Source organism: Drosophila ficusphila, unplaced genomic scaffold (genome assembly GCF_018152265.1).
Source record: "Drosophila ficusphila isolate 14025-0441.05 unplaced genomic scaffold, ASM1815226v1 contig_412, whole genome shotgun sequence".
Classification (NCBI taxonomy): domain Eukaryota; kingdom Metazoa; phylum Arthropoda; class Insecta; order Diptera; family Drosophilidae; genus Drosophila; species Drosophila ficusphila.
In genome coordinates, this window is record NW_025064326.1 from 482,768 (window position 1) to 507,900 (window position 25,133).

The 25,133-nt window shown below is 47.4% G+C and overlaps 7 protein-coding genes across 7 annotated transcripts in view; 4 read left to right on the top strand and 3 right to left on the bottom strand.

The window, feature by feature from the left end:
• LOC108091443 (cGMP-dependent protein kinase, isozyme 1) overlaps positions 1–25,133 on the top strand; it is a 46,626-nt gene that overhangs the window by 12,383 nt on the left and 9,110 nt on the right. The window lies entirely within an intron of this gene.
• On the bottom strand, positions 145–1,406 carry LOC108091452 (cleavage and polyadenylation specificity factor subunit 4). Its single transcript, XM_017190651.2, has one exon. The coding sequence runs from the start codon at positions 1,288–1,290 to the stop codon at positions 382–384; it is 909 nt and encodes a 302-aa protein (XP_017046140.1). The 5' UTR covers positions 1,291–1,406; the 3' UTR covers positions 145–381.
• On the top strand, positions 1,603–3,208 carry LOC108091455 (post-GPI attachment to proteins factor 2). Its single transcript, XM_017190655.2, has 2 exons — positions 1,603–2,520; positions 2,621–3,208. The coding sequence occupies exons 1-2, from the start codon at positions 1,890–1,892 to the stop codon at positions 2,755–2,757; spliced, it is 768 nt and encodes a 255-aa protein (XP_017046144.1). The 5' UTR covers positions 1,603–1,889; the 3' UTR covers positions 2,758–3,208.
• LOC108091454 (post-GPI attachment to proteins factor 2) lies at positions 3,371–4,293 on the top strand. The gene is made up of 2 exons (XM_017190654.2): positions 3,371–4,026; positions 4,081–4,293. Exons 1-2 carry the CDS (start codon positions 3,372–3,374, stop codon positions 4,215–4,217), a joined length of 792 nt encoding a protein of 263 aa, XP_017046143.1. The 5' UTR covers position 3,371; the 3' UTR covers positions 4,218–4,293.
• LOC108091453 (peroxisome assembly protein 12) lies at positions 4,197–5,239 on the bottom strand. The gene has a single exon (XM_017190652.1). It carries the CDS (start codon positions 5,171–5,173, stop codon positions 4,280–4,282), a length of 894 nt encoding a protein of 297 aa, XP_017046141.1. The 5' UTR covers positions 5,174–5,239; the 3' UTR covers positions 4,197–4,279.
• On the top strand, positions 5,506–8,017 carry LOC108091444. Its single transcript, XM_017190639.2, is given in 6 exon segments — positions 5,506–5,922; positions 5,924–5,959; positions 6,012–6,158; positions 6,214–7,174; positions 7,233–7,466; positions 7,522–8,017. Coding segments are annotated over 6 exon segments (2,136 nt in total). The 5' UTR covers positions 5,506–5,601; the 3' UTR covers positions 7,959–8,017.
• Positions 8,007–9,790, bottom strand: LOC108091447 (probable ATP-dependent RNA helicase DDX28). Its single transcript, XM_017190645.1, has 2 exons — positions 8,864–9,790; positions 8,007–8,802 (listed from the first exon to the last, which is right to left on the bottom strand). Exons 1-2 carry the CDS (start codon positions 9,728–9,730, stop codon positions 8,056–8,058), a joined length of 1,614 nt encoding a protein of 537 aa, XP_017046134.1. The 5' UTR covers positions 9,731–9,790; the 3' UTR covers positions 8,007–8,055.

Sequence of the window (25,133 nt, forward strand, 5' to 3'; positions counted from 1 at the left end):
AAGAGCGCCTAGCATTTAAATCGTGATTAGTTACATAGTTGCTTGTTTATTTCGTTCCTTTCGATGAAACGGTTCATTTAATTGACTTCCAAAAAAAGTTTCCTCTCCGAAGTTAGATATAAAACTGATGAAAACACTTTGATATCTATGGAAGAGTTTATTTCGTTGATAACAAAATACAATTTACTGGCAGTAACGAGACATTTCCAGGGCATTCTTTTCAAACGCGAAATGGTCAATGGAAATACAATCGGCTTCCCTGCGGCAGTTGGGATCATCAGCTCCCTGGGCGTGTGTAAGCCAGAGGAACCCGATTCGACCTTTATTTCGGCAATCTACATCCCGTGCAATCTTACATTTAACCGTACAGAGCAGAATACTCTACTTATGACTATGCTGGTTGGAGAGGAAGGCGAGATGGCCCTTGGGACACTTGTTGGCGTAGTGTCCCTTGTGCCCACATTTGTAGCATGTGATCTCCTCTAGCGGCGTGGGCACCTTGACGAAGCCGGGTCCATGTGACTGACTGTGGTGTCTGGTGGAGTTGTCCTCATTGCCCTCGGAGTGTCCCGAGTGTTCGGAGTAGCCTGGGTGCCCGCCAGAGTGGCCTCCAGAGTGTCCCGAGTGGTCCATCGCGTTGATGTTGTTACGGTGCTCCAGACTGCCAACGTATTGCTTGCAAGAGTTAGCCTTGTGGCCCAGCTCACCGCAATAGTGGCACGTGGGCAGCTTCTTGTGGAGCTGGTCCTTACCCAGTTCTGCCAGCGGAGGGAGCTCAAAGTGGGGATGCATGTGCTTGCAGGCCGGTCCTTCGGGACAGAAGCCCGCCAAGTAGTCCATGCAGAGGACCCGCCGGAGGTGCTGGTGCCTGCAGTGGGGCCCGTGACGGCAGAAGCCTCTTTTGTACCAGGGACAGTCCTTGACCTTACTCTGCGGATCGATGTGGAGGAAAGGGCACTCCTTATTGTGGCAGGCGTTGAATCTCGAGTAGAAGTAGCACTCGGGCATCTTTGTCATGTCGTACTCGTGGAGGAACTCGCACTGGTCGCCCTTTTTGCACAGGCCTCGCAACCAGTGCTTGCATACGATAGTCCTGTCCCCGCGGATGTGTCGGAACGGACAGGCACTTCCCTTGTCGCACTCCTGGCCATTCCGTGTGATGAAGTTGCAGACCGCCGCAATGGACTTGTCCATTCCGTAAAAGGGCAGTGGGATGGCGCCCACCTGCTCGATGAGGTCGCGTTCCGCCTTAAACTGCAGTCCGCTCACGTTGGCCAAAAGGATGTCCATCTCTGCAGGATTTAGGGACTCTCGTGTGCTAACAAATCAAATAAACAATACAGTTTCTATTTTTTGCGCGTGTTTTGTTTCAGTGCTGATAGAGATGGCACGAAGCCGGCGAAAAACTATCGAAAAAGATTGCTTGTCGGGTGGCAGTGACTATGCTGGCTTTTTATTGCCAGATGTTTGGTTTATACAGTTTTCAAGCTGTTTTTTGTTTGGCTTTTTAACGTTGAGTCAGCACTGATGGCGGTTATTTTATGGCAATGAAATTAAGTATCCGACCAGTTAGTATTAATGATAAGACCGGTTGTCTTTATTGAACTAATCAATTACCACAGTTATCATTATATAAGACCGTATGAAATGTTATTTATTTTAAAACGCTGGGTTTAGGGAAGCGCGAAAAACCACCCCCGCCTTCGGTCGATAGTCAGCTGGTATCGATCACTTGTTTACAACCTTTTCGCAATGTTTCCAACGTAAGCAATCCGCGTAAAAACCGAAGTTTGTAAATTCAGGAGCGAGGAACTGAAAATGCTAAGCTTGTGCCGCTAAAGGAACCACCCAACCAAGCACCCACAGCGCCCACCCACTCCTAAGGCCAAATGCTGCCCACATACGAGCGTTTGAGCGATCCCAAAAACGTCTTCTTCCGGCTTTCCTTCGCCAGGTTGGCTCTGCTGGCTCTGAGCTTGCCCCTCGGTGGATTCTTCTTCTGCGTGGTTTGGTCACTGAGCTTTGACTTCGTTAGGAGCACCTACACCCACTGCGATGTGACCAACTACCTGCCCTCCGTTTCCGCGGCCATCGGAAACTATGAGCCCCAAAAAACCGTCTGGCGACTGGCCATTTTCTTGCATTTGCCACTGCGGCTTGCGGTGGCCAAAATCTACTTGGAACACTACAGGGAACACATCCGCAGAAGCAGAAGGCTGCTGGGAATCCTAGCCTGTTTCCTCAATGTGGTGGAGGACTTCGCGCTGTTTTGTCTTTCCTTCTGGACCTCTGCGGATCACTATGAGACCCACAGAAACGCCTTTGTGGTATTTATCGCCTGCTCTGAGTGCTACATGTTGGTTTCTTACCTGCTGAACAGGAACATCCGAAAAACCGTGCTCCTGCCCCACGAGGAAAAGTCTTTGAGATACAAGCGGAACCTGTTTTTGGTGAATGTCGTGGCCTTCGGATTGGCAGGATACTGTTTTGTCCGGCACAATTCACACTGTGAGGCGGGAGGTGAGTAAGAAGATTTTAGGATACCCTTGATTTGGATTTAGTGCCTTAAACACTTTATATTCGATTTAATTCGTATATCTGTTAATTTTAATGTCCGCAGTTTATACCTTCTTCGCGTTGTTCGAGTACATCGTGGTGCTGACCAACATGGGCTTCCACATGACCGCCTACTGGGACTTTTACGCCCTCAACGTTGTGTGTGATGCCAAGCATGGCCTTTACCTATCACAGTTCTAGATCAAAGGGGAGGTCAATCCCAGCCAGAGCCGCTTTATCATCCAGCCAGTCGTCCTCGAGTATTCTGTACAAACGCGGTGTTAGCTTAAGCTCAAAGTTTACTTAATTTTACCAAAGGAAACTTCTTTGAGGGATTCCGAGAGAAATCGATTCAGTATGAAACGATCTAATGCATACACACGCTTTTAGTTAAGGCCCCAACACGATTTTATTATGTGGTTCCAAAATATTATAAGCTTAAAAAGTGTCTGAAAAATTAGTGTAATTCGAACCGAGTTCCGCGATTATGTAATGCAATATTTATACACGCGCTAAGTTAAGAAGATGCTTTGGGAAGGTTGTTTTGTCACAAGACAATTTGAAAGTGGCTTGATGGTTATAGTATTTTGTTAGCATACAATTGTATTTATATTAATTGCGATCAATTTGTAAATTATACATTTAAATTTCATGGTTTCGAACTTATTTTTCAACTTGCATGTCTAGAGAAATTTCTTACAAAATCAAAATGAATTTAATTTATAACTTTGGGAAATTTGTCAATTCGGAAGTGGCTGCCAAGTGTCAATAGAAGCAAATAAATTTTTTGCCAAAGAGGATTTGATTTCATTAATATGAAGGACTACGTCGACGATCAATCCAAGCTGTTGCCCAGTTCAATCATGGACTTACGGCCTCGCCGGAGTTTTCGAGTTCCGATGGGTCCAGTTTTGGGGCTGGGACTTATGCAGGTGCCCATTTGCATGGTCTTCAACCTAGTGATGGCCATTGCAACAGATTTTGAAGCGACCACGTATTCTACCTGCCATGCCTTCAACATTTTCCCCTCCACGTCGGCGGCGGCAAAGTCGCAGCACAAACTTTGGGCCTGGGCCTGCTGGCTGGAGTTTCCCTTCTTGATTGCAAGTGCCCTGCTGCAGTTTCGCCTTTACCGGGCAGGTTTGCCAAGGCCTGTTCGGAGTTTCGGCTGTCTAATAGCTATTTTCCTGGCGCTGAAGGGCTTCATTTTGCTGCTGTGGGGGACGTTTCCTCGCGAGAACGGCGACTCAGCGCTCCACATCGCCATCGCTTTGTCGCTGTTCGTACTGTGTGCCGTCCACATAGCGGGCTCCTTCGTGTGCGCCAAGTACTACATTCACCCAAGGAATAGATCATTGCAGGAAGAACTTTCTTTGCGGCTGAAGAGCGGCCTGCTTTTCCCCTACTTTGTATCGGTGGTCGTTATGTGGGTCTTTTACTTTATCCACCACAAATGGTGTGTTTCCTTCGGTGAGTACTTCACTTGCGTTTGCTACTGGTTATTATCCCAGAATCTCCACGCAGCCTACTCCATATTCGCCATGAGCGAGTTCATCTCATGCGAGTGCTTCGGCCTTTTTATCAGCTTGGCTTACTTGGACTTCTACCACGTCTACTTATGCTACGATCAGCGTTTGGGCTTCTTTCTCGGCGGAATCTAAGCCGTAACATTTTATCACATATATTGAACAAGAAGGTACAAAATATAAGAATAAACTTAAGGCTACGTCTCGTAAATCCTCACTAGATCGTCCAAGCTAATGGCATATTGGGTTACTGGACAAGTGCCGTGCTCCTTCATGTGGCTCACGATGCACTTCCAGCAAAAGACGTATCCGGAGACGGAACAGGCAGTTGGGGTCTGGATGGGCAGCAGGCAAACGGGGCAGTCTCCCGTTTTGGGAAGGCTCTTCTGAACTTCCTTGGGCAGTTCTGTCCTTGGCATCGCCTCCGGGTTGAGCAGTGTTCCTCCAACTTTGCGACGTTGGTCATTGGAATACCACCATTGGATGAATTGCAGGAAAAAGGCAAGAACCTCAAGCATTTTGAGAACGAGGTACGTCCATTGGTCTTCGTGTGGGGGTTCGTTGGGATAGCGAAGGGTAAGGCCCAAAAGCCGGAAGATGGGCGAGTGGTTTGAGGCATACTTTATAAGGTAGAGGAATGTGTGCACCGCCTTGGCGGCGTGGAAGCAATGAAAGGCACCAAGCAGCCGCTGCTCCCAGGGATTTGAGTCCTCATGCCGGGTGATCCTGCTCCTTAGTTTACGTTCAATATAGGGTAAAAAAGTCAAGAAGGTTGCGGATAGGAACTGCTGTCGGCGATTTAGCAAATCCCCAGTCTCCGTAACCGTTCTCTGCAACCCATAAAAGCTCTCCCCGAAGGAAGAGGCTCTTTTCCGTAGGTACAAATACTGCAGCAGCCAGGTTAAGAGCGGTGACAGCTCCTCTTTGACCCGCAAACTTCCCCAGAGTTTAAAGTCCAGCCGCAGTCCAAAGTAGTCGAAGATCTTGCTCAAAGCCGGGTAAATCAGGTTGTCCAGCGTCTCTGCCGCCGAGATCTCGAAGATTGAGGGCACATTCTGCAGGTTCTGACGCACATTTGCAGCTTCTGCCATTGTTTCATTCAATGTTATTCATCAAAACAATAAACATATTAAGTTAAACCGACGATAGCTAGCGTAGTGTTGTAAAGTGCCAAATAAAATCTCTTATCAGCCCAGGTGGCTACTGTTTATAGGACAGACCGTGCGCACTCAAATATAGCTGTGCAGACTTACAAATAATTAAAATCTATTATTCATTTAATTAAATAAAAAAAAGTGTAAAAAATATGACTACATGAAGAAGTGAACCTGTTTAAAATTTTACAAATTATGAGTATTGCGATTCTTAAAGCCAGATGCTCAGCACTATGGTATTATGAAGTGATTGCCACAAATTCGGATATTTACAGCACTGGTAGAGTTTGTTTTCGTTTCTGTGCCGCTGAGGTTTATTTACTAAACGTTTAAAATACACACATGTGCATGACATAAACGAGACGATGAAAACCTCGGGTTCCGTCAATCCCGACGAGCTGAACAAGTCTTCGCACGGAAAGGTCAGCAAGAAGTCCACCAAGTCGCGTTCCAAGTCAGCCAAGTTGGAGTTGGCCGGAAAAAACTCAGCTTCTACTTCCGTATCTGCCTCTTCTGCATCAGCAGTGGGTGGGGGCGTGGCAGTGGGCAGCCTACCGGCCACGCCCACACACCTGAACATGGTGACAACGCCTACAACTCCGACATCAAGTTTGGGCAACTACAACCTGTTTGATGCCTCGTTTGCGGTAGCAGGAGGAGGGGGCCATGGAGTTGCCGGGGGGATTCGTAGGAGCTGAAGCCTCCGGAACATCCAGCCGAATGGTAGGGTAACATTACAAAACCAAGGCACTGGTTATATTCGGCTTTATTGCAGGGTCACCAAAAGAGCTATGCCGGCTTTGACCCCAGGAGCATTAAGATCTTTTGGGAGCAGCACGACCAAACGGATGTGGAGTTGTCCCAGGATGTGTGTGCCCGACTGGCGGAGGATGCGTCCTACAAAGTGTGGGAACTTATCAATGTATGCTAGTGTTAATACACCCGCCTGAGGTGCCTAATCCAATGATTTTCCCCAGAATGTGAAGATCTATTCCCGGCATTCCGGAGGAGTGGTGACCTACGATCTGGTAAACGAGGTGCTCAAGGACGCAGATGTGCCGCCCATGCTGGGAGCCATGGACAGTGACTGGGATCGCATTGACTACGACGGCAGTTTCTACTTTCACTCGGATAAGATCTTCGAACTGAGCGCAGAGTTTCAAAAGGAAATTCATCTCTCCACGCCGTATGATGCCGACTTCCAGAGCATCTGTGCCGTGGAAGACAAGCACTCAGATCAGCTGAGACAGTGCGTTCAGAGCCTGGTAACGGCAGCTCTTTTTGCGGACAGCAAAACCCAGTCGGCGGCAGTCGCTCACGCCTTCCAAACGCCGCTGATGGGATCCATGTACCGGGTGATAGTGAGCAAAATGGTCCAGCTGCTGGCCTTCAAGCAGCAGGATCAGTTGAGCCAGCGATGTTGGCGACTGCTTCGAGCCTGCAATTATAACGCCACTGCCAACCACAACGCATGTCGGCCAGAGTATTTCAACTTGGCCGAGGTCCTGGTCAGCCAGTTGATGGCGCCCTTCGAGACCATCAAGGCTCCTCCCGAGGATCCAGCTCCCGGGCAACAGACAGGCATTAAAATGGAGTGCGAAGAGCAGTTGAAAACCGAGCCAGAACTGTGCCCGAATCCCGATGCCACAGAAGCAGACAAGAAGGAGCAGGACCCGCAAGAGTTATCCAGTGAGACCACCCAGGAGCACACCATCTACAAACTTCAAACGGAGGAGGAGGACCGGAATGCCCATCCGGAAACCGAACACCTATCGACTTACTTTGCCAGTCCAGTGGAAAATGCTCTGGTAGACGAGCTGTGCGAAACAATGGGCCAGCTGGCGTCCCAGAGTGGCTATCTGCATTCGGAGTGCCTCTTCCTGATCAAAAGACGTCTGGCGAGATTCTTCGAAGGTCGCGATGTTTGCAGTGAGCGGGGTAAACTTCTTTGGCCAGCTAAAAGCTTGCAGGTTTAAACTTTGGTTTCCTTTGCCAGACTACAAGTACATCAGCAGAGCCGTGCGTGGGCTGATTTCCCTAGGAGAGTACGCCTTCAGGGAGTTCATTCCGTATATATACAAGCTAGGCGTCGAGGAAATCCCGGACAGCCTGTGGTTGGATTTGGCGCCGGCTGCCATTTTTCTGGTCGGACGGGAGGATATATTCTTATACGAGTGGCTCGAGCATGGATGCGGCAGCGCTTTGCAGCCCTTTATTGTGTACTATGCGCGTAGGAAATATTATTTTTTCCCCTAAAGCCTCCTCATAACCGGCAATCATTGCAGGTGCCTACGAAAAGATGGTGTCCAGGCGATATTCGAGAGTCAAGCCTCCCGCTTACAGAATAGAGTCGGTGCCCGGAGTGCGTCGGCTGGAATGGAGCACTCTGGCTGCAGCCATGTGCCACGGCGACGATCCCAGCAAGGCGCTCAAGCCAAAGCCGACTCTCTGCGAGGCCTTCCCCGACCTCCAGCCCCCGAACCTGCAGCTCAACTGCGCGGGCAGCATTCGCTTCAAGTTCGCCGGTTGCCGACCAAGGCTGGTGAAGCCGAAGGTTTCGAGCGTTCCGCCTTCCGTGGACTCCCCTTCGTCCACGGCGAATGGTGGTGCGGGTGGTGGTGCCAGCTCGGATATTCTCATTGCCAAGCGAAAGCTGTTCAAACCGCTTACCAACGTGAGGAGGTGCCTGCCCACCAGCGGCTACCACTACCTGAGGATCTGAATGGGATTATGAAAAATTTAAGGGGGATCTCAATAAAAAACTAAGATATCACTTTAAAACCAACATTATTTTATCGCAGTAAACAACAAATACAGGACTAGAAGGCCTCCTCATGAGCTTGCCCGTTCCCAGATCCTAAAACCGGAACGGGCACTCCCGCCGCCTTCATCTCGGCCACAATTCGCTTGTTGATAATGTTACGGATGTTGGCATTCACATTTGGGAGCAGTCCTCCCGTTCGGGCCGCATGTTCTATCCGCTGAACGACGTCGATTTCGCGGCGCGAGGAGATTAAGTTCGTGACCAGCGCCTTGTCCAGGTTCCCAACTCGCCCGATCCTGCCACACCGGTGGATGTAATCGGACACGTGGAGCGGAAAGTCAAAGTTGACCACATGTCTGGCTCTGGTGGTATCCAGACCTCGGCTTCCCACGTCGGTGGTGGAGAGCACATCGCAGTGACCGTTTTGAAACTGCTCGAAGCGGCCGAGCCGGATCTTCATCAGCATGTCTCCGTTCAGATTCAGGCAGTTCACCCCGCTGTTGTTCAGGAAGATGGATACATAGTCGCTGGTGGCGGACTTGTTGCTGAAGACGATCAGTGGACGCCGCTTGGCAAGATCTTGCTTGACGAGCGATAGGAGTGTGGCTGGTCGATCGGCCTTCGACATGCGCAGGAACTTCTGGGGCACATGCGGCATCAGGCGGTGCAGATGCGGACTGACCACTTCCCGAATGGTGTCCACGTCCACGACCCTGTGCAGGATTTCCCTGGTATTCGTAGGCATGGTGGCCGAGGCCAGGATGAGTTGGGTGCCAGCGTCCTCCTTTTGCACCAAATGGAACTATCGAAGAGTGGAAAGGCAATTACAACGCTTCGACTGGAAGCCCAAGTCCAGGTCTTACGGGAAATCTTCTGAGGAAGTAGGTCAGCTTGTCCGTAAAAGTGTCGTCCAGCAGGGTGTCAGCCTCATCCAGAACCAGGTGACGGACCTGCTCCATGCGGTAGATCCCGGTTGTCACTAGTTTGCTGAGCGCTCCCAGAGTGGCCACCAGTACGTCAACCTCCTCGAACTGCGGGTTCATCATCAGCTGCTTTGTGTTGCCCCCGAGGAGAGCCTGCACCTTGAGACCGGTGCCCTGGGCGAGCTTTTCTGCTACCCCAGCGATCTGGGTGGCCAGTTCTCTGCCGGGGGTGAGGATCAGGGCTCGGGGAGTGTTGAGCTTTCGCTCGGGCCCTTCCTTTTGCAGGAGCCTGTCCAAGATGGGCAGTAGATATGTGAGGGTTTTTCCGCACCCAGTTTCGGCGGCGATCAGGCAGTGCTCCTTCCCGTGCACGACGGGGATCCCCTGAGTTTGGATACCCGTTAGCAGTTTGATGCCCAGTTCGTTTTGTAAGTTCTCAAGGAGTTGTGGGTGAATCTTGAGCTGCGTGCTCTCCAGGAACGCATCTACGGTCTTCATTTCCTGGCAAAGTTCCTCCGCTTCAACGGTGGCGTTAAGAATGAAGTAGTCTCCCTTCGATTTGTTGTGCAACCAGCCCTTGGAGGCCAGTGAAAGGCTTCCGAACTTGGAGTCAGCCTGCTCGTGCTCGAACAAATTGAACTGGCTTCTTCTGCACGAGATTAGCGGCTGCTCCTTTTGCTTTTTGGGACTCTCCCTCCTGGATTTCGTCTTCGAGGGCTGCGTTTGCGTCTTGACTGCCGCCGCTGTGGCGAAGGACGCTCTCTGCCGGGCGGATTGCACCCTCAGGACCACGGATAAGCTCAACATGCTTCCGCTTTCAGATTATTCAATGTTTTCGTTTGCCGGCGAGGAATTAGTAGGCTGCAAATGCTTTGCTGAAAAACGCTTATCGAGAAGTGCTGCCCATGTGGCGCCAACTTTGAATTATGAATACTCGATTTCAATGTAGCATACCTTTAAGAATGGGTAATTAAACTCTTCAAAGAACTTCATATAAGTTTGTTATTCTAAGGATGCTTTGCCCCGATTTTTCCGAGTTGTCTATAATGTGCAGTAAATTGGCGTACTAAATTTTGCAAGGGATGGTTCTGGTTTTTCTGACAAATGCATTAATCTCATCCAAAATTTGTGTGATAAGCTATAATTGTTTATTGACTTTTTGATCAGTAGACATTTCAGGCAGCTCTGATGGGTTCCTGCAAAACTCAAGGATAATTATTACGAACTATATTATCGAAGTTTCCATATGTCGTATCTTCAAAGGAAACTTTTTTTGCCAATAAGCAACACTCAATGGAACTCCATTTTTCGGTTGCGAAAAGTTGTACTGCGATTTTCCACTTCGAAACTTTGGCTCGCCGACAAAACTTGCCACAATGGAATTCCTTTTATCTCCGCCCCTTCGAAGGGTTTTTAATTTGTGCAACGTTTTGCACAAATTGTTGAGGCGGAGACGCAGTTTTTAATATGTTTTGAGTAATTTGTGCACATTTGCGAATTTTTATCGCAGTCACAAAAGTTTGTCCTTTGTGCTCCTTTATCGCGCTCCTTGTTGGCGCGGTTGTAATGATGACTTTATGACTTTATTTACGTGCAATAAAGGGAGCACTTCCCGTGAAATTCAGGTTTGGTCTTCATCTTCATCACTACTTCCGAATATAAATGCGATATAGGTTAATTTATTCGCTTGCCGGGTCCGGCGTTATTTTCAGGGCCCGAAAGGAACGCAGCTGTAGTAGGCTGAATTTAAAATGCGTTCCACTACACAAAAAAAAAAAAATAAAATGTTCAAATAAATAAATAAAATGTGCAATATTTGTCTCTAATACCATACTAACTTTGTAGAAAAAAAACAGGCAAGGCATAAATCCCATCCCCGGGCCGCACCATTATTTTTTTTAATTTTTGATATTTATTTTGCGCATTTTAATATTTTTAATTTAAGAGGCGTGTTTTCTTGCCATGTCGTCCCAAATATGCTAAATCCCGAATCCTGAGCTGTCCTCTCCAGAATTCGGGGCGTGACAGTCGGTGGCCGTGTTCACATACATGTCCTGCTGCTGCCTCCTGACGCATGTCCTGCTAAACTCGGCCATGAATTTGCATTTCAATGATTAAAGTGTTAAAATGCCGGCCGACACATGCGGACTCCTCCGCAGAGCCCCTGCCTCCGTCCCCCGGACAGTCCCTAATGGCTTTATAAAGCGAACACCTCGAGCAAAATGCGATTTTAATATTCTTATTCTCGTGCGCAGGGTGTGAAGAACTTGTAAATGTTGACTTTTTGCGGTGTGACTTATATGCAAATGAGAGCTAAATTCTCGGATAAAGTTTTGCATGCATTTCTGAATAAATTCCGGTCCGAATAACTATACTTTGGCTCGGATTTTGTCGTTTGTCCTAAACAAAATATTTCAAGAGCGGATGCTGCCTTGCAGTCGCTTTCCTTTTCCCCAAAAGTTATTTATTTATTTGCTTATGAAGTGCGTGTCTCGATCCGGTGGCGTGAGTCCATCGAAAAGTTACCCAGCTTTGGTTTCACTCACCAAGAAGTCGCGTGCTCTCATGTCCACTCCCGGAGGTTTCCCTGTTCCTTGATAGATAAATCACTTCGCTCTAATTGCTGCTTCATTCTGCCCGATAAGCGCGACGCTGGAGGCCATAAAAAGGTGATTCAAAGGACACTCTGCGGTGCGTGGCTGTTTAATTGAAATCCGCGTGCTTTGTGATTCGATTCGGTTCCAGCAACGTGGTATCCGCACTCCATTTCAGCTCAAACTGAGCTTCCGCCACTTGCACCGGAAGAAAACTGGTGATACCCCTATGGATGGTAAAAAAAAAGTTCACCGACTTGCCCCTTTTACCTAAAAAGGAATCTCCCTACAACAATAATTAAAAGTTCTTTACTTATATAAAACTGCAAAATTCTTATGAATTGTTCCCCTTGTATTCATTTTATGTTTATTGGGTTTTTTCTCCGTGTCACAGTGGGCCCTGGCTGGCGGCGACAGCCACCACTTGACGGCACTTTCGGGCGAGGCTGAAGAGGACTTTTCATGGATTTAACGGGATTAGTGGGGGACAGCGGGAGGGGGAGGGGGAGGGAATGGGGCTGGGGGGAAACCACGATTCGTCAGCCGCAGTGCGTGAAATACATTTAAAATTCGCGTTACGTACTTGTCGCCTCAAATTACAGCGCATTTGTCGAGTGGCGCTTTGTGCTTTGTTTCTGTTTGGGAGCTGCATCCGCAGTGGAAGCCACTGCAGCGGACGCTCGGATCGGGATTACTTTCAAATCCTCAAGATGCTCCATAAAGAGTAACGTTTCTCAACAGTTGAAATATGTAGTCATAACATTTTTGTTTAGTTGTTAAAGTTTGATTTTATTTTCATTTTAAAAGCCATAATAATATTATATTTCCAATATTCAGCTATTGCTGAGCAGCTCAGAAACCCAATTGATGATCCGCTGCCGTGGCAGTATTTATGCGACCGCAACTGTGGCCACTCGGGCGTGCAGACGAGTTTGAAATGCTGGAAACGCGCTTTAAGCACGCATTAGAACAATGCATAGCACCATGGCTGCAGCTGCAGATGCACAGATAGTAGATATAGTATGAGCAGTATATATCCGCGCATATCTGGCCATGGCAACCGCAGTAATGCCGAACCCGGCGGATTAACTCTGCGCACGCAGATGAAATGCGAGCATAATGGCCAGGACTCCGGCAGACAATTGGCATTCACTCCGAGCTCCGCCTACACATGTAAGCCTCCGTTCAAGGTGCCTTATCGTCTGCGTTCCGGGAGTATCATGTGCTCTTCCCCCGAGCCCTTTGTTTGCCCAAGTTTTTCGGGGGTATGATTTCTGGGGGGAAAACAAAAAACAAACACAGGAGACGAAAGCCCGATGGGGTTAGTTTACCGGTGCGGCTTTGCGGGCTTAACATATTAATTAAACTTGAAGTGGAAACACGAAACCCGGCTGGGTCAACTTTAAATTAAGTTTTAATCTGTTGCTCATATTTAAACAGCCGGCAGGTTGTTGGCTCTGCGTGTGTGGGTTGGCACTCGAAAAATTCCCAAGCTCTGGATGAACTGAAAAATGCAAATCGAACAGCTTTGCTTTAGTTTGGGCAATCGTCGAGAAGAAAGTGGGATTAACATCGAACAAATTGTAATACAATAGGATAGGTTTCGGTTCCCATTGGCCCTTTCCATAAACACTTGTTGATTAGTTGCACTTCTAATTTTTCTCTCTGTAGCTCCTCAAGGATGTTTTCGATGTGCGTGTGCTTCGGTGTGTGCCTAGTTGCAACTTTGCCGTACCAAATCAGCACATCTAATTGAAATTGGTCATTTTGCACACCACTTCGGTTGTCGTCCAAGACTCAAGACTATCAACTGACAGGAAACAATGAAATCGAATTGCAATTCAGTCTGATTTGCGCCCAAGAAGGGATATATATAGTTTATGTAATTGATTTAACACATAATTTCATGGAACTACTCAAAATATATTGGAAATCATAACGATTGAAATTAAAGAAGTTAACATTGCGAAGGTACAAGGATAATTCGTTTGGGAGGAGAGCAACAACGTGTGACTTTAATGCAGTCAACTTGAATTCCGTCCGTGTCCGCTGAGATTGAAAAATCGTTTGCCACCAAACCGAGTGACTCCCTCCGTCCGTCCAAATCCCGTCCACACGTGCTGGAGCAGCTGAATAGCAGTGCGGAGTGGCTGTTCCGCCCTGCAGATTGACAGCTTAATAAATTAAAATGCATTAAGTGGCTGGCGCGCATTTGCGGCGGCCATAAATCTTTCACCCCTAGCCCTAGACTCAAGCTGGCTTGGGCTTAAATATTATATTGTAATTCAAATATTTATGACCATCAGCGTAAATAAAACTGTCTACTAAACATGGATCGGAGGGTCCCGGTGATGTATGTGGCCCAGGTGAGCTCCTCCACCTGTCGCCCTCCGTTCCGCCTCTTCCGTCTCCTGCGTCGCTTTCCGCCCTCTAAGCTCGCAGGGCAACAAATTCTCACGCACTGAGCCATTGACACGGGCTGCTAAGCTGTTGAAGTCGGGGTCCTGGGAACGCAGACCCTTCCCTGCCATCTGCCGAAAAAAGCAGCCAAGGTGGGTGACCCCACTCCGCATTCCGGACTGAGGGATTGCCTCCCCCGCCAGACTCCGCAGAGTGCGCGGGAAATCAAAGACATGCTAAACAGATTCGCTTTTGGGCGTCCCACTCCCATTTGTCAGGCTGCGAAAGGCGGAATTTCCTTGGAGCCCTGCATTTCTCTCTGTGTGCAGGGCAAATAAACAAGCTCGCATTGATATCCCGCAAAAATATGGGCGGAAAGGCGGCAGTGGACGGGAATCGACAAATCATAATAATCGTGGCCATTCGCATTTGCCGGCCGTATCTCGCCGCTTCTGGAATTGCGTTGCCTACTCTTGACCGGCCCAATGTGTATCTGTAGCGCTTCAATAAATTGTCCGTTATCATTTTCATGTTTTCGCATTGACAACGGTTGCTTTCGGGGTCGTCTGGGTCATCTGGGTCATCTGGGCCGTCGGGGCGTATGAGCAACGTCGAGTTTGAATCGCAAAGCGGCTTGCAAGACGGAAAACTGCTTTGGATTGTCCGGGAACGAAGGCGTGGGCTTCCCGACCGTGCTGAGCCTAATTTGCCGGAAATAAATGTGCAGCGATGTGTGCGGACTTAGGAAGCCAAGGCTCTAAGTCTGGGTATCGGGAAACGGGAATCGGGAGTCCTGGAGGGGAAGGATCCGCCGTTCGGAGCCATGCATCACCGCCACACCGCCAAGGCTTTATTCCCCCTCCGTTCGAAGGAGAGTGCCGGTTATTATTATTGGAGCGCCAGGAAATTCGAAACTTGTCAGCAGCTGCCGGAAAAAGCAATGAATGTTCGGGAATGGGTGGACCTGGCAGAGTCCTTGCGGCAAATCGAATTCCGTCGATAGCGTTCCCCGTGAAAATTGAGAGAATTAAATATAAATTAAAGTTCGGAGCTATGAAGTTGGATTATCGAATGCGATTGGACAGCCGAATGTTATCGCAAACCAAACTCGCAATCAAAGTCGATGAACACGTCACAACCGATTAATCGAGAAAAGTAATTTATGCCGATAAAAAGTTGTATTACTTTGAACTAATTGTAAATTACATTATCCTCACAGAGTAATTAATAAATTCCATCATGTTTTCCTAAAGGTAGTTGGCACTAAAGGAATATGTTGATAACAATAGTGGTTGCCAGAGATAAACTGTAAAATATTGATTCGCTGGAAAAGCTTTCACATTTTTAAATGGACTTCCGTCCATTTCCTGGCACTTAATCGCGTTTGCCTCAAACGGATTGTTAAAGTAATTTAAAGGCTCCTTTGTGCAAAGAGCTTAAGGATTCCGGAAAGGAGCTTGCGGAGGAGGAGGAGGATGAGGATGAGGCGGGAGCTCTCCAATGAGTTTAATGCCTGCTGTTGTCGTTTACGGAAAGTACGCGACATCGATAGTTCTTTGGGGAGACTGCGGGGCAGGGGAATCCTGCGAATCCGGCGACTGTAAGCGATTAGCGGGCTTGGCCAGATTTACTCCTCAGGTGGTAAAAGCGGGCTGAGGGGGGAAGGATGAGAAAGGAGGGAGGCGGGAGTGGGCCCAGTCAGCATCACTTTCACCGCCGGTCGGTCCCCATCAATTGTTTCGTTAGCAGCCGGCTGTTGTCGGCTATCAATCAGCTCCTTCCGCTCCCGGCTTCCCGGCTTCCCGACTTCCCGGAGACTCCCGGCTCTTTGCATAATTAAAAAAGTATGCGTTATGTCGTTTACCTGACGCTCGCGTTTATTTTGGTGGAGGTCTCCCCGCGGAGGAGCCGCATCAGCGCTCCCGACAGGGAATTTAAATTACAAAGGTTTCCGCCTGCGTCTTACTGAGTAAGCAATACCTGGCTGACACCAGATTTACCAGCTCCCATCTCCATTTCCACCTGCATCCCGACTCGCGAGAATCCATCCTTGAGCTGTTGTTGGGCGGCGGATTCAATTAAGTTGATGAAACGACAATTGTCAGGCAGCCGGAATCAGTGTTGCTCACTGTGGAGTGACTTGATCAAATATATACAAAATTATAGAACGTTAAAGGAAGGTAGAAACAGGAAATGGAAGACGGCTTGCAGATCCACTTTATAAATACTTTTTAGCCGGAAAAATCAAGCAGAGCATTGCTGATCACGGAGTGGAAATCCAGCTTTCACGGGAGCCTTAAACGTTGCAATTAAATCGCATTCGTGCATCGCCACGACGTCTCCATCCGCTGTCCATCACCGGCATTCCATTTTAATACGTCGCTGTCAATTAAACGACACCACGGAAAGGGGAAGTGGGTGGTTGGGTGGTTGGGTGCGGTGATTGCACCACCCACTGGGTCGAACGCCCCCAAGTTAACTCAATTATGAGCGACGACGGACGTAACGAGCGTTGGATGGACACGTGTAGTCGGGTTAATATTATTGCACAGTGTGCCGGATTTAATTCCATTCAATTGGTTGTCGAAGATTGCATCGACAATTGAATTCCCCCTTTGCATCCCGGCTCCGAGTGCCTCTTTGCAACTAATTGCACGGCAGAATCGGGTTCTGAATCGGAATGGGAATCCCTGACGGGGCCGTATAATCGAATCAAATTCGATTCGCATCGTTGGCAAAGTGAATAAGTGAATGATTGGCCACGACACTTGTGAGGATCCCCTGCCCCTGGGAGGAGGTCCATGTCCTCCCGGCAATTAGTCAATCGGCAGAAGGAAACAATCGTGATTCCCGCTGAGGAACAACAAGGTTCTCCCGGCGCGAATCCAATTAAACAAGCGGAAAGCAAAGTGGAGCCAGTTGTCGTGGCCGAGAATCAGGAGTGGTGATGATTAAAATGGTGCAGTGTTCGCACTCTGGTAATGAGATACTTCTCTTCAGGATCGCACTGGCATTTCCATCTGTCATTTGTCATTTGAAGTTGAAAAAGGTGTTTTATGCTCAAAGTATAGGATGGTTGGTGGCTCCAATCTGAATCTGGAAACCTGGAATTTTCTCTTCCTTAATGAAACCTATTTCCTCTGCAAGAACCCCCTATTTCTGTCAGTGTAGGGCAGCCGGCCGGAGGCCTTGCATCCGGCGTAATTAGTGCACTCCGAGGTGCAGTCCGGCTCACTTGACCGGGCGCCTTTGTTCGGAAATTTTCCTTTTCTGGGGATTTTCTCGAGTGCGTTTCTCGCGGGTTTTCCTCCGTTTCCCCGCCTTTGCCGGCTTTGGCGCCTTTGTTGATTCTTTTAAATTTCGCCTTTCAATTATTTTATGCAAATAAGCAAGCGGAGCGCAGATTATGCCAGCTTGACGGGATTCTCCGTCTTGCTCCTTAATCCCCTCCCCTGGAACTCTCCACTTGCCTTCCTTTTTTCGCAGCGAGGCGAATGAAATCCGCTCGCCAAATGAATTGTTTGGCATTGTCGTTTCCCGGCTCAAAACAGACCCGTAATCATCTTAAGTTGCTCAAATGGGTTTGTTCATTTCGAGTGTTTTCGAACAACTTCAAAAATAAAGCGATTTCGCCGTAATGTTTGTCCGTTTTCCTTTGCTTAATTGGAGCTCCTCAGGGGAGTCGTTTTGTCCCATTTCTGGTTGCCTTTCCCATTTCCTATTTGGGACCCGTCTCGTTTACTCGATTCGTTAATCCATTATATCGTTTGATTCTTCGAGAGTCAATTTATCGGACATAAAGCTCTGCCTCAAGTCGAACTAACACTTTGCGGTCTTAAATCAGGTTTACACAGCTTTTGAGACCCATTACTTATTTATTTAATTTTCATCTTAGTGCCAATTAAGATTTCGCATTGACTCTTGCACCTTTTCCATTTTGCAATCAATTGAACATTCGTCGTGTAATTATTTATTTATGTAATTTTCTTTAAAACGCGGTTAATTAATCAATGGAAGTGTTTTCCCTTTTGGCTTCTTAATGCGGGAAATCTCTAAGGAATGTGTGGAATATTTATGAATTTCCCTTACCTGTGATTTTGATTACCTCGGTAAAATTTAATTTAAATTATCATTGTTGGCAATATTTGCCGGTGTCAAAAGCAGGCACGGTGGACCGGATTCTTGGAGGTCTTTAAAGGGGATTCCCTCGGTGAAGGATTGTCCCCGGAGCTTCCCTTTTCATTGTCCCCGTGTGAGAGAAAGGAAAATAATTGAGATGTCGGCAGAAATGTAAGTGGACTTTTATTGACTGCTTTGCTGCTCGACTGGCTGACTGAAAAGCTGCAGGGACAAGGTCTGCCATTCCCCTCCTCCTTCCCCTCACCTCTCCTCCCGGCGTCCTCCTCTCACTTGTCAAGCAGCATGCAACGTCCTCTCCCCAGATATCTGGGCTATATCTCATTGCGGCCACAACAAATGGCGTGCAGCGCCTTTGTCTTCGATTGAAAGGTGAAAAATGCGAGGCTAGGAAATCGATAGACCGACTCGCTCCCCGCTCCCCAACCCTTCCTACATTTTGGCCCTCTTTCGGTTAGTGTGGCTCTTTAAGATTGGCCTTCGGTCTCACGTACACGTTTAATGCTAATAACAATAACAGAGGAAGCGCTGCCGAGCGGGGAAGGTTTGACTTCGGGATACCCCTTGCAATACCGAAAATCAAGGAAGCTTGGCACAGCTGTCATTAACAATGCAGACCCACGAACAAGAACGAGAAGAAGACTGAAGCGACACCACCCTCAAGACCTGCCTGACCGGGTTTTGACCTAATAATTTAATAATTTAATTTTATATTTCTGCTTTATATGTTTTAAACTACCGTATTTCCTAAATTGTCTTTCTGTTATCTTAGTTCTAAGTATTATTAGACCAATTGTTCAAACTTAAAATGTAGTTGGATTAGATTAAGCTGCCATTTGGGTAGTAGTGCGCTAATCAATAATTTAATAAATTTCTACTTTAATACCGAAAAGCAATTAGTCAAACTCGATTCAATAATTCAACGACGCTTATTAGTTCCGAGGCTTAGGCTACTTTACTCTGCTGAGAAGTGAGTAGAGTAGCTTACTGTGCAAATCTTCTTATGGAGCATGTAGCATGCCGTTCGAAGGACAGGGTATCTGAGGCATCAGCTGGGGGAATCGGGTTCCCCGGCAGCTGCGATGTGAAACTGAAGCCGGGAACTGCCGTTTTACCTGCCATATTACGTCGGCCATATCGACGTTGTCGCAGACCCATTCGGCGGCATTGTTGTTGGCCTCGCGCCTGTCACTAACCTTTTCCCCGATGGCCTGAGGGTCCTCGAGCGTCCTCGAGTGCGGAGTCCTGGGTTTCTGGGTTCCGGGTTGGGGGCGGAGGTTGTGCTGCGGTTGAAGTGCGTCAAACATATTTGACATTTTATTACAAACGCAACAGCATAATACGGCCCGAAATTGCTGCCCCGTCACACATGTCCCTCCCCTTTGACTTGAAGTGTTTTTCATTAACTGCTGCTTATGAATATTAAATTAAAACTGCCGCTCAGCTGGGCAACGCCGGGAAGCCAGGAGAGCGCAGAACACGAAACACGGAGCAGGAGCGGAAACCACCTGAAGGACGGAGAAAGCCGCTTAGCAGATGGAAATGGAAAACAATGCCTAAGATGCCGCATATTAAAAGAGCTACCCCAAATTGAATTTTGCGCCAGACCGGAATAAAGCTATTCGACGGCGCGACGCGAATTCAATTGCAGCTTTAAGGGTCTTTCGCTCTCCTCGCCGGAAGATGCAGCTCATGAATTTCAAATGGAATTAAACGTGTTCCCTGAAAATAATAATGCCGGCACAACAGCACGAGGATACAGAGCAGCCAAGAATAGCCGGCAGCAGTAGTTGCATCTTCTGGGGGCGGAGTGGCCAGCTCGGAGCCTCCGAGCGGAGAAATATTATTCTACGGCACGCCAGATCTTAGTGGTGTAAGCCTGGATGTTTCCCTGGAACTCACTTCCCAGTTCCCAGTTACCAGTTCCTCGGATATATCCCAGTCCACCCACAATTAAGCCTGAGCAAATAGTGAGTGCGGACCAATCCGAGATGGCGGGGATGGGAATCCGGGCGATTCGGACGACTCCCAGGGAGCCAGATGGCTCAACATGTAAACACATCAGTCTTTGAGTGCTCGACCAACTTCAACTGTCCCTCGGAGGACCTCCACAGGACACGGAAGATGGAAATGTGATTTCGCTTAGGTGGGATGGAATCAATTTGGGTGACCACATCTAACGATCCATTAGACTTAAGGTTAATCGAGCCCGATATTTTCGTTTACTGAAATATTGAAAAAATATAGCAAAGATTCATTTAAAATCAACCTTAAATTCTAGTCATCGAGTGTCGAATCACGCTGTCATCTCCACAGTGCACAAACTCATTTGGGGACTTCAATGGAGAAATCTCCTTGGGTGCCACGCCCCCCGCCCCCACTGACCTCCACTTGGGGCTGTTGAGGCAACTTTTCGGTTACTTGAAAATTCAATTTTACGCAATATGCGCAAATCACGACTGAAATCTTGTGCGTGCCTTCTCATTACGTACTTTTGCGGGCTTTAAACAGGGACTTTTCCCCATTTTCCTGGAGCTGCAGCCAGAAAAACTATGAAAACGTGTTTTCAAATTGCGAAACAATTTGTTGACCGTAATTGAACTTTGTCGTCCCCAAAACGCACCACCCTCCCTCCTTTCCCTCCCATCGCCATAATTGTCGTAAAGCAAACTTTTGGCCGTTCATTGCGAGGCTCGTAAAAGTTTTTCCCCGGCTTTCCCCGCTTTTCCCGCTTTCCCTGCCTTCTTCGCGCGCAGCCTGCGGCGAATGGTTGATTTCTGTCTCTGTGTGCTTTGTTTTATGTGCGTGCTGCGGTCAGAGCAATTTATAAGGTTAGCCGCAAATTACCCATCTCGAAAACCCAAATCCCCTCCAAGATGCAGATGCACGCAGACAAATAATCACCCATCAGGTGCGATTTGCCTGGAAAATTACCTTGAAATAATAAAGGTTATTGTGTTTTCAGTAAGCCAGAAAAAACAGAACCTTGATAAAATATTCAACCATTCATAATAAAGCTGTGTTTATCACAATAACCCAGCATTAATAATATTTACGACGGAATAATAATTTTTAATAAGGTCAAATCCTGAATTATACATCTGCAGCTACCATTTTTTCGAGTGCTGTGAATGGGCGTGTCGAGGAATTACGAACTATGTGAAGTTGCCTTTGAGTTTTGCCAGTTTTTGTGTTGCATTTGCATTACCCTTGGCAGGACTTTGGCATAATTGTCGCCTCACGCATGAATATTTCAGGAGCAGCCTTCGAGGGTTTATGGACCAAGTAGATGAGAGCCCAAGTGTAAAACCCAAATGCCGAGGCGAGAGTTCTGTTCTCCAAAAGTTTTTCGGCACAATAACTCAAGCTCCGCCAGCTCGGCCACAAATTCCAAATGCAAAATGCCGATAATTGGAACCCTTGTCCCCCTGCGAACGAGTTTCGTTGCGAATCCCGCTCCTGGTGGAAAGCAGTCCTTGGATCGAATCCTGCGTGGTTCAGCCCCCTTTCTGCTGCTTGAACTTGTGCTTGAATGTGAGTAGCCAATTCAAACGCTGAATAAAATGAAATATCACTATTTTTCACATTAGTGTTCGTAGAGAAAGAAAAGTAAACATGGAATGGCCTCGTTTGAGGAAGGTGTTCCTTCGATAAGTGCTCACAGTATTCGCATTAGACTAATAGCCTTCTCCTTAATTGGAACCCCCTTTAATTTGGGCTCGCAAAAAAGGCTAATTGGAAGGCCAATCAGGAGAACAAGGAGAGGTGTCAGTTCCTTTTCGCACCCACTGTGCAGTTGTGTGAACAACAAACAGTTCCCTCCTGAAGGCATCGTTTCTGCTCCTTCATTCCGCCCTCTATTTGCCAGCCGTAATTAGCCACAAAGTATGCTATTTGTGCAATATTGCACATTGGCCATCGCAGTTGCCACCTCAATGGGATCGTCATCGCAAAAGTTCATTTTCCACACGATGTGCCTCCTGTTTGGGAAGGCTTCACCCCCGGAAAAGGCCGAACAAATTATTATTTATTATACACAATTAAAGTTTATAAAACTTTAACAATGTTTCCCACTATTGGGCAACCCATCCGGCAGTTAAGCGCTGAGCACAGCTTGCTACATTTCATGTCTGACTATTGCCTTTATTTGATTCGAATTTGCCGAGGAGTGGTTGCTAGCTAGCCACTGTGTCCGAAAACCACTCCCCAACCACTCTCCACTCCCGAACCACTTGCCTTAACCCACTGGTGGCTGCTCACATGAGCAGACCACTCAAATCGCTCGATGGCCACACAAAACAGAAACAGCAGCTGGATCGGGGAGGAGCTAAAACAAAGGCATTGCCGACGCTTTTTGCCAGGAGCAGGACCAGGACGCAGGGAAGCCTGCAGGTTCTGCCCCCGGCAGGACTGCAGCTGGGCGGGTGTGTAAAAAATACCGCAATTTTAATTTCAAAGTATCCTTTTAGTCAAAAGGAAATGACATTTACGCGCTTTGTTGTGGTTTGCCCATGCATAAAACATTTTAGTTTAAATTTTTTATGTTTCACTCCACTCACTTTTTATTCCTGCTGACGCACTTGCTGCTGCAGTGGGCGTGGCACTGCTGGAGGGCGGCACATGTTCGCCCACAAGAAGTGAAATGGGGAACCGCACGGAGCAAGGCGATGGCGCTGACGATGACGACAATTGCATCGGAGCCTTTCAACTTCAACTGCCAAGAACGAGAAATATTTATGAAAATTTAATTTATTCTCGCAGCGAACGGAATTGGCCTTGAGCGGGGGAAAAACTGGGGAGGAGCGCATTTGGTTGAGTCAATAAATATAAAGGGTATTTGGGAATTTTCCACTCGTCAGTATTTTGTTTAAAAAGTCGTCATCATGTTTTGGGCAAAATTGAAGCTTGAAAGTTCTTTAAAAGAAAAGAGAATCAGGCTCTCCCTTTCAACACCACACGGAGCACTAGTTGGAGCCTCAAAGGGTCTGCGGATTGGTGTCGCAAGGCGACTTGCCACCCGCAACAACAATTGCAAATATCAATGCGGCTCCAGGCTGTTCCCCTCGTCCTCGGCAGAGTGTCCTGGCAAAGCGCTGCAAATGCGTTTCCTGTTTCCTCCAGAAACTCGGAGGCTGCTAAAATAGAGGGAGCGGAGGCGCGGCTGACATTTGTTGAATATCAACAGGAAATGCAGTGAATAAACACGTCGAGTTGTCGACTCGTCGATTCCACGAGTTTCATTGTGAGCTGCGGGTTTGCCTTCACCTCCGTTGTCATTGTGAAGACTGCACGGCGATAAAAACGGGTGCACTTGTTGAGTTATTTAGTAGATTATTTAATAGTAAGATGTTTTAAGTATTTTCTTTTTCTTTTGCACTGAAATGATTTTTCGGATTATCTCTTACCTAGGCCATTTACATAGAAAAGAAAATGTTTATTTTATTTATTTAAAAGGAATGTATCCTTGAATTTATTTAGATATAAATTGCGATTCTTAGTGCACCGGAAAAGCGACTGAGGGACGGGGAAGGCGGGCGGGCGACGTCCGTGCATTCAATTCGATGTGATTCAGCTGGATTTTCCCCGATTCTCTGCGAGGAGGCGATATTCGATTTGAATGGCGGCGGAAGTCTCCTCGGGCGACGTCCAGCAAATAATGGCAAATGCATTTTCGATGACTGAGCAGCAACAACAATCGCAGGCTGCACAAACTTGCGTTGCAGCCCGTTGCGTAATTGCATTTGTCAAAAAACGGCGCACGCCGTTTGTCCTGTTTGCTCATCCAATCATTCATTCATGAGCGGGGCAATCAAATTAAATTCCTGGCTAAAATGTTTTCGAGCCCCAAATTGAAGGTGGGCCCCGACGTGTGCAATCAGAGCCGTGAGCTTTCCCCTTTTTGGTTACATTTCAGCAGTCCATAAGCCATCATATTTCGTCCGCCGTCCAGTCGTCCTTTGGTCCGCCGATCCATCAGTCAGTCAGTCAGCCAGTCAGCCAGCCAGTCAATCATTCGAATCGTTTTCGTTTGCGTTTCGTTTTCGATTCCAATCAATTTGTTTGGCATTTTTGGCTGCCAGTTTCCTCACTCCGCCTCCTTTTTTGGCCTGCAAACGCTTTCTGTTTGCTTCTATCGATTTGCGCTGCGAAACAGAGGCAAAAAGTTGAGTGTTGCTTGTTGCATTTTTAAATAAAGGTTGCCTGACGGGTGGCAAAGCAGGGCTGTCGGGCAGTACCCTTCCGGCCTGAATAGATCCATCTACGTCCGCTTTAAAATGCTGGCGAACGTGCTAAATATTCGCCTGATAAGCGACAATTTCGAAACATAAATTGTTGACAGGACGAAGGTTATTTATAGCATTTTGAAATGTAAATAGCATTATGTTCGACAAATCATTCTCCAATCATTAGGTGTCTGTGCGAAAGGAGAGTATCTGCCCAACGATTCCATCCAAAATCCAATTACTGCTGAAATATTTCATTGTATTTTTCTTTCACAGTTTGCTTGTGGTATTTTTTCATTGCACTTCGCGTTCAATCGGGGGAATTTATTTATGGTTTTCGAGTACCGGACAAAAACTCATCCAAAACCAAATCGAATCTCTTGTGTCTGTCAAAATAGAGAGAGTTTCTGAGAGTTTCTTATTTTAACTGCATTTTTGAGGCACCAGTTTGATTGTATTGCCAATATTGCAGCCTCCTGTGTGCCTCAATTTATTGTTTCATTTGCAAATGCGAACTTTTGTGGCAAATTGTGAAAGAACCAGGCTTAATCTAATTTAATTCTTCTATAAATTGTTAGCGATTTTCTGCTACTAATAGCAATTCGAGTAAGTTATAACAGCGGTGCTTGAACATTCTTTTGTACAAAAAAAAATCAGTTGTTGAAATCTCTCTTTCGCATCTGCTGAAAGCATTTCAGCCGTAGTTTGCGCATCTGCGGGATTCAAGGAACGGCACGCTAATTGACACTTTGCCATCCGAATAAAGGCTCAATCCACAAGTCCGCAGGGATCAAGCGGAAGGGTTGCGGGGTCGGGCGGAGGCGGTGGAGAAAGTTTCGCTTTCTCCATGGGTTT

Bases quoted from the DNA above. Each gene is read 5' to 3' on its own strand.
- LOC108091452 (XM_017190651.2), bottom strand. From the start codon at position 1,290: ATGGACATCCTTTTGGCCAACGTGAGCGGACTGCAGTTTAAGGCGGAA.
- LOC108091455 (XM_017190655.2), top strand. From the start codon at position 1,890: ATGCTGCCCACATACGAGCGTTTGAGCGATCCCAAAAACGTCTTCTTC. The intron at 2,521-2,620 runs GTGAGTAAGAAG...TAATGTCCGCAG, and splicing joins TTCACACTGTGAGGCGGGAG to TTTATACCTTCTTCGCGTTG.
- LOC108091454 (XM_017190654.2), top strand. From the start codon at position 3,372: ATGAAGGACTACGTCGACGATCAATCCAAGCTGTTGCCCAGTTCAATC. The intron at 4,027-4,080 runs GTGAGTACTTCA...ATCTCCACGCAG, and splicing joins CAAATGGTGTGTTTCCTTCG to CCTACTCCATATTCGCCATG.
- LOC108091453 (XM_017190652.1), bottom strand. From the start codon at position 5,173: ATGGCAGAAGCTGCAAATGTGCGTCAGAACCTGCAGAATGTGCCCTCA.
- LOC108091447 (XM_017190645.1), bottom strand. From the start codon at position 9,730: ATGTTGAGCTTATCCGTGGTCCTGAGGGTGCAATCCGCCCGGCAGAGA. The intron at 8,803-8,863 runs GTAAGACCTGGA...ACTCTTCGATAG, and splicing joins ACTTCCTCAGAAGATTTCCC to TTCCATTTGGTGCAAAAGGA.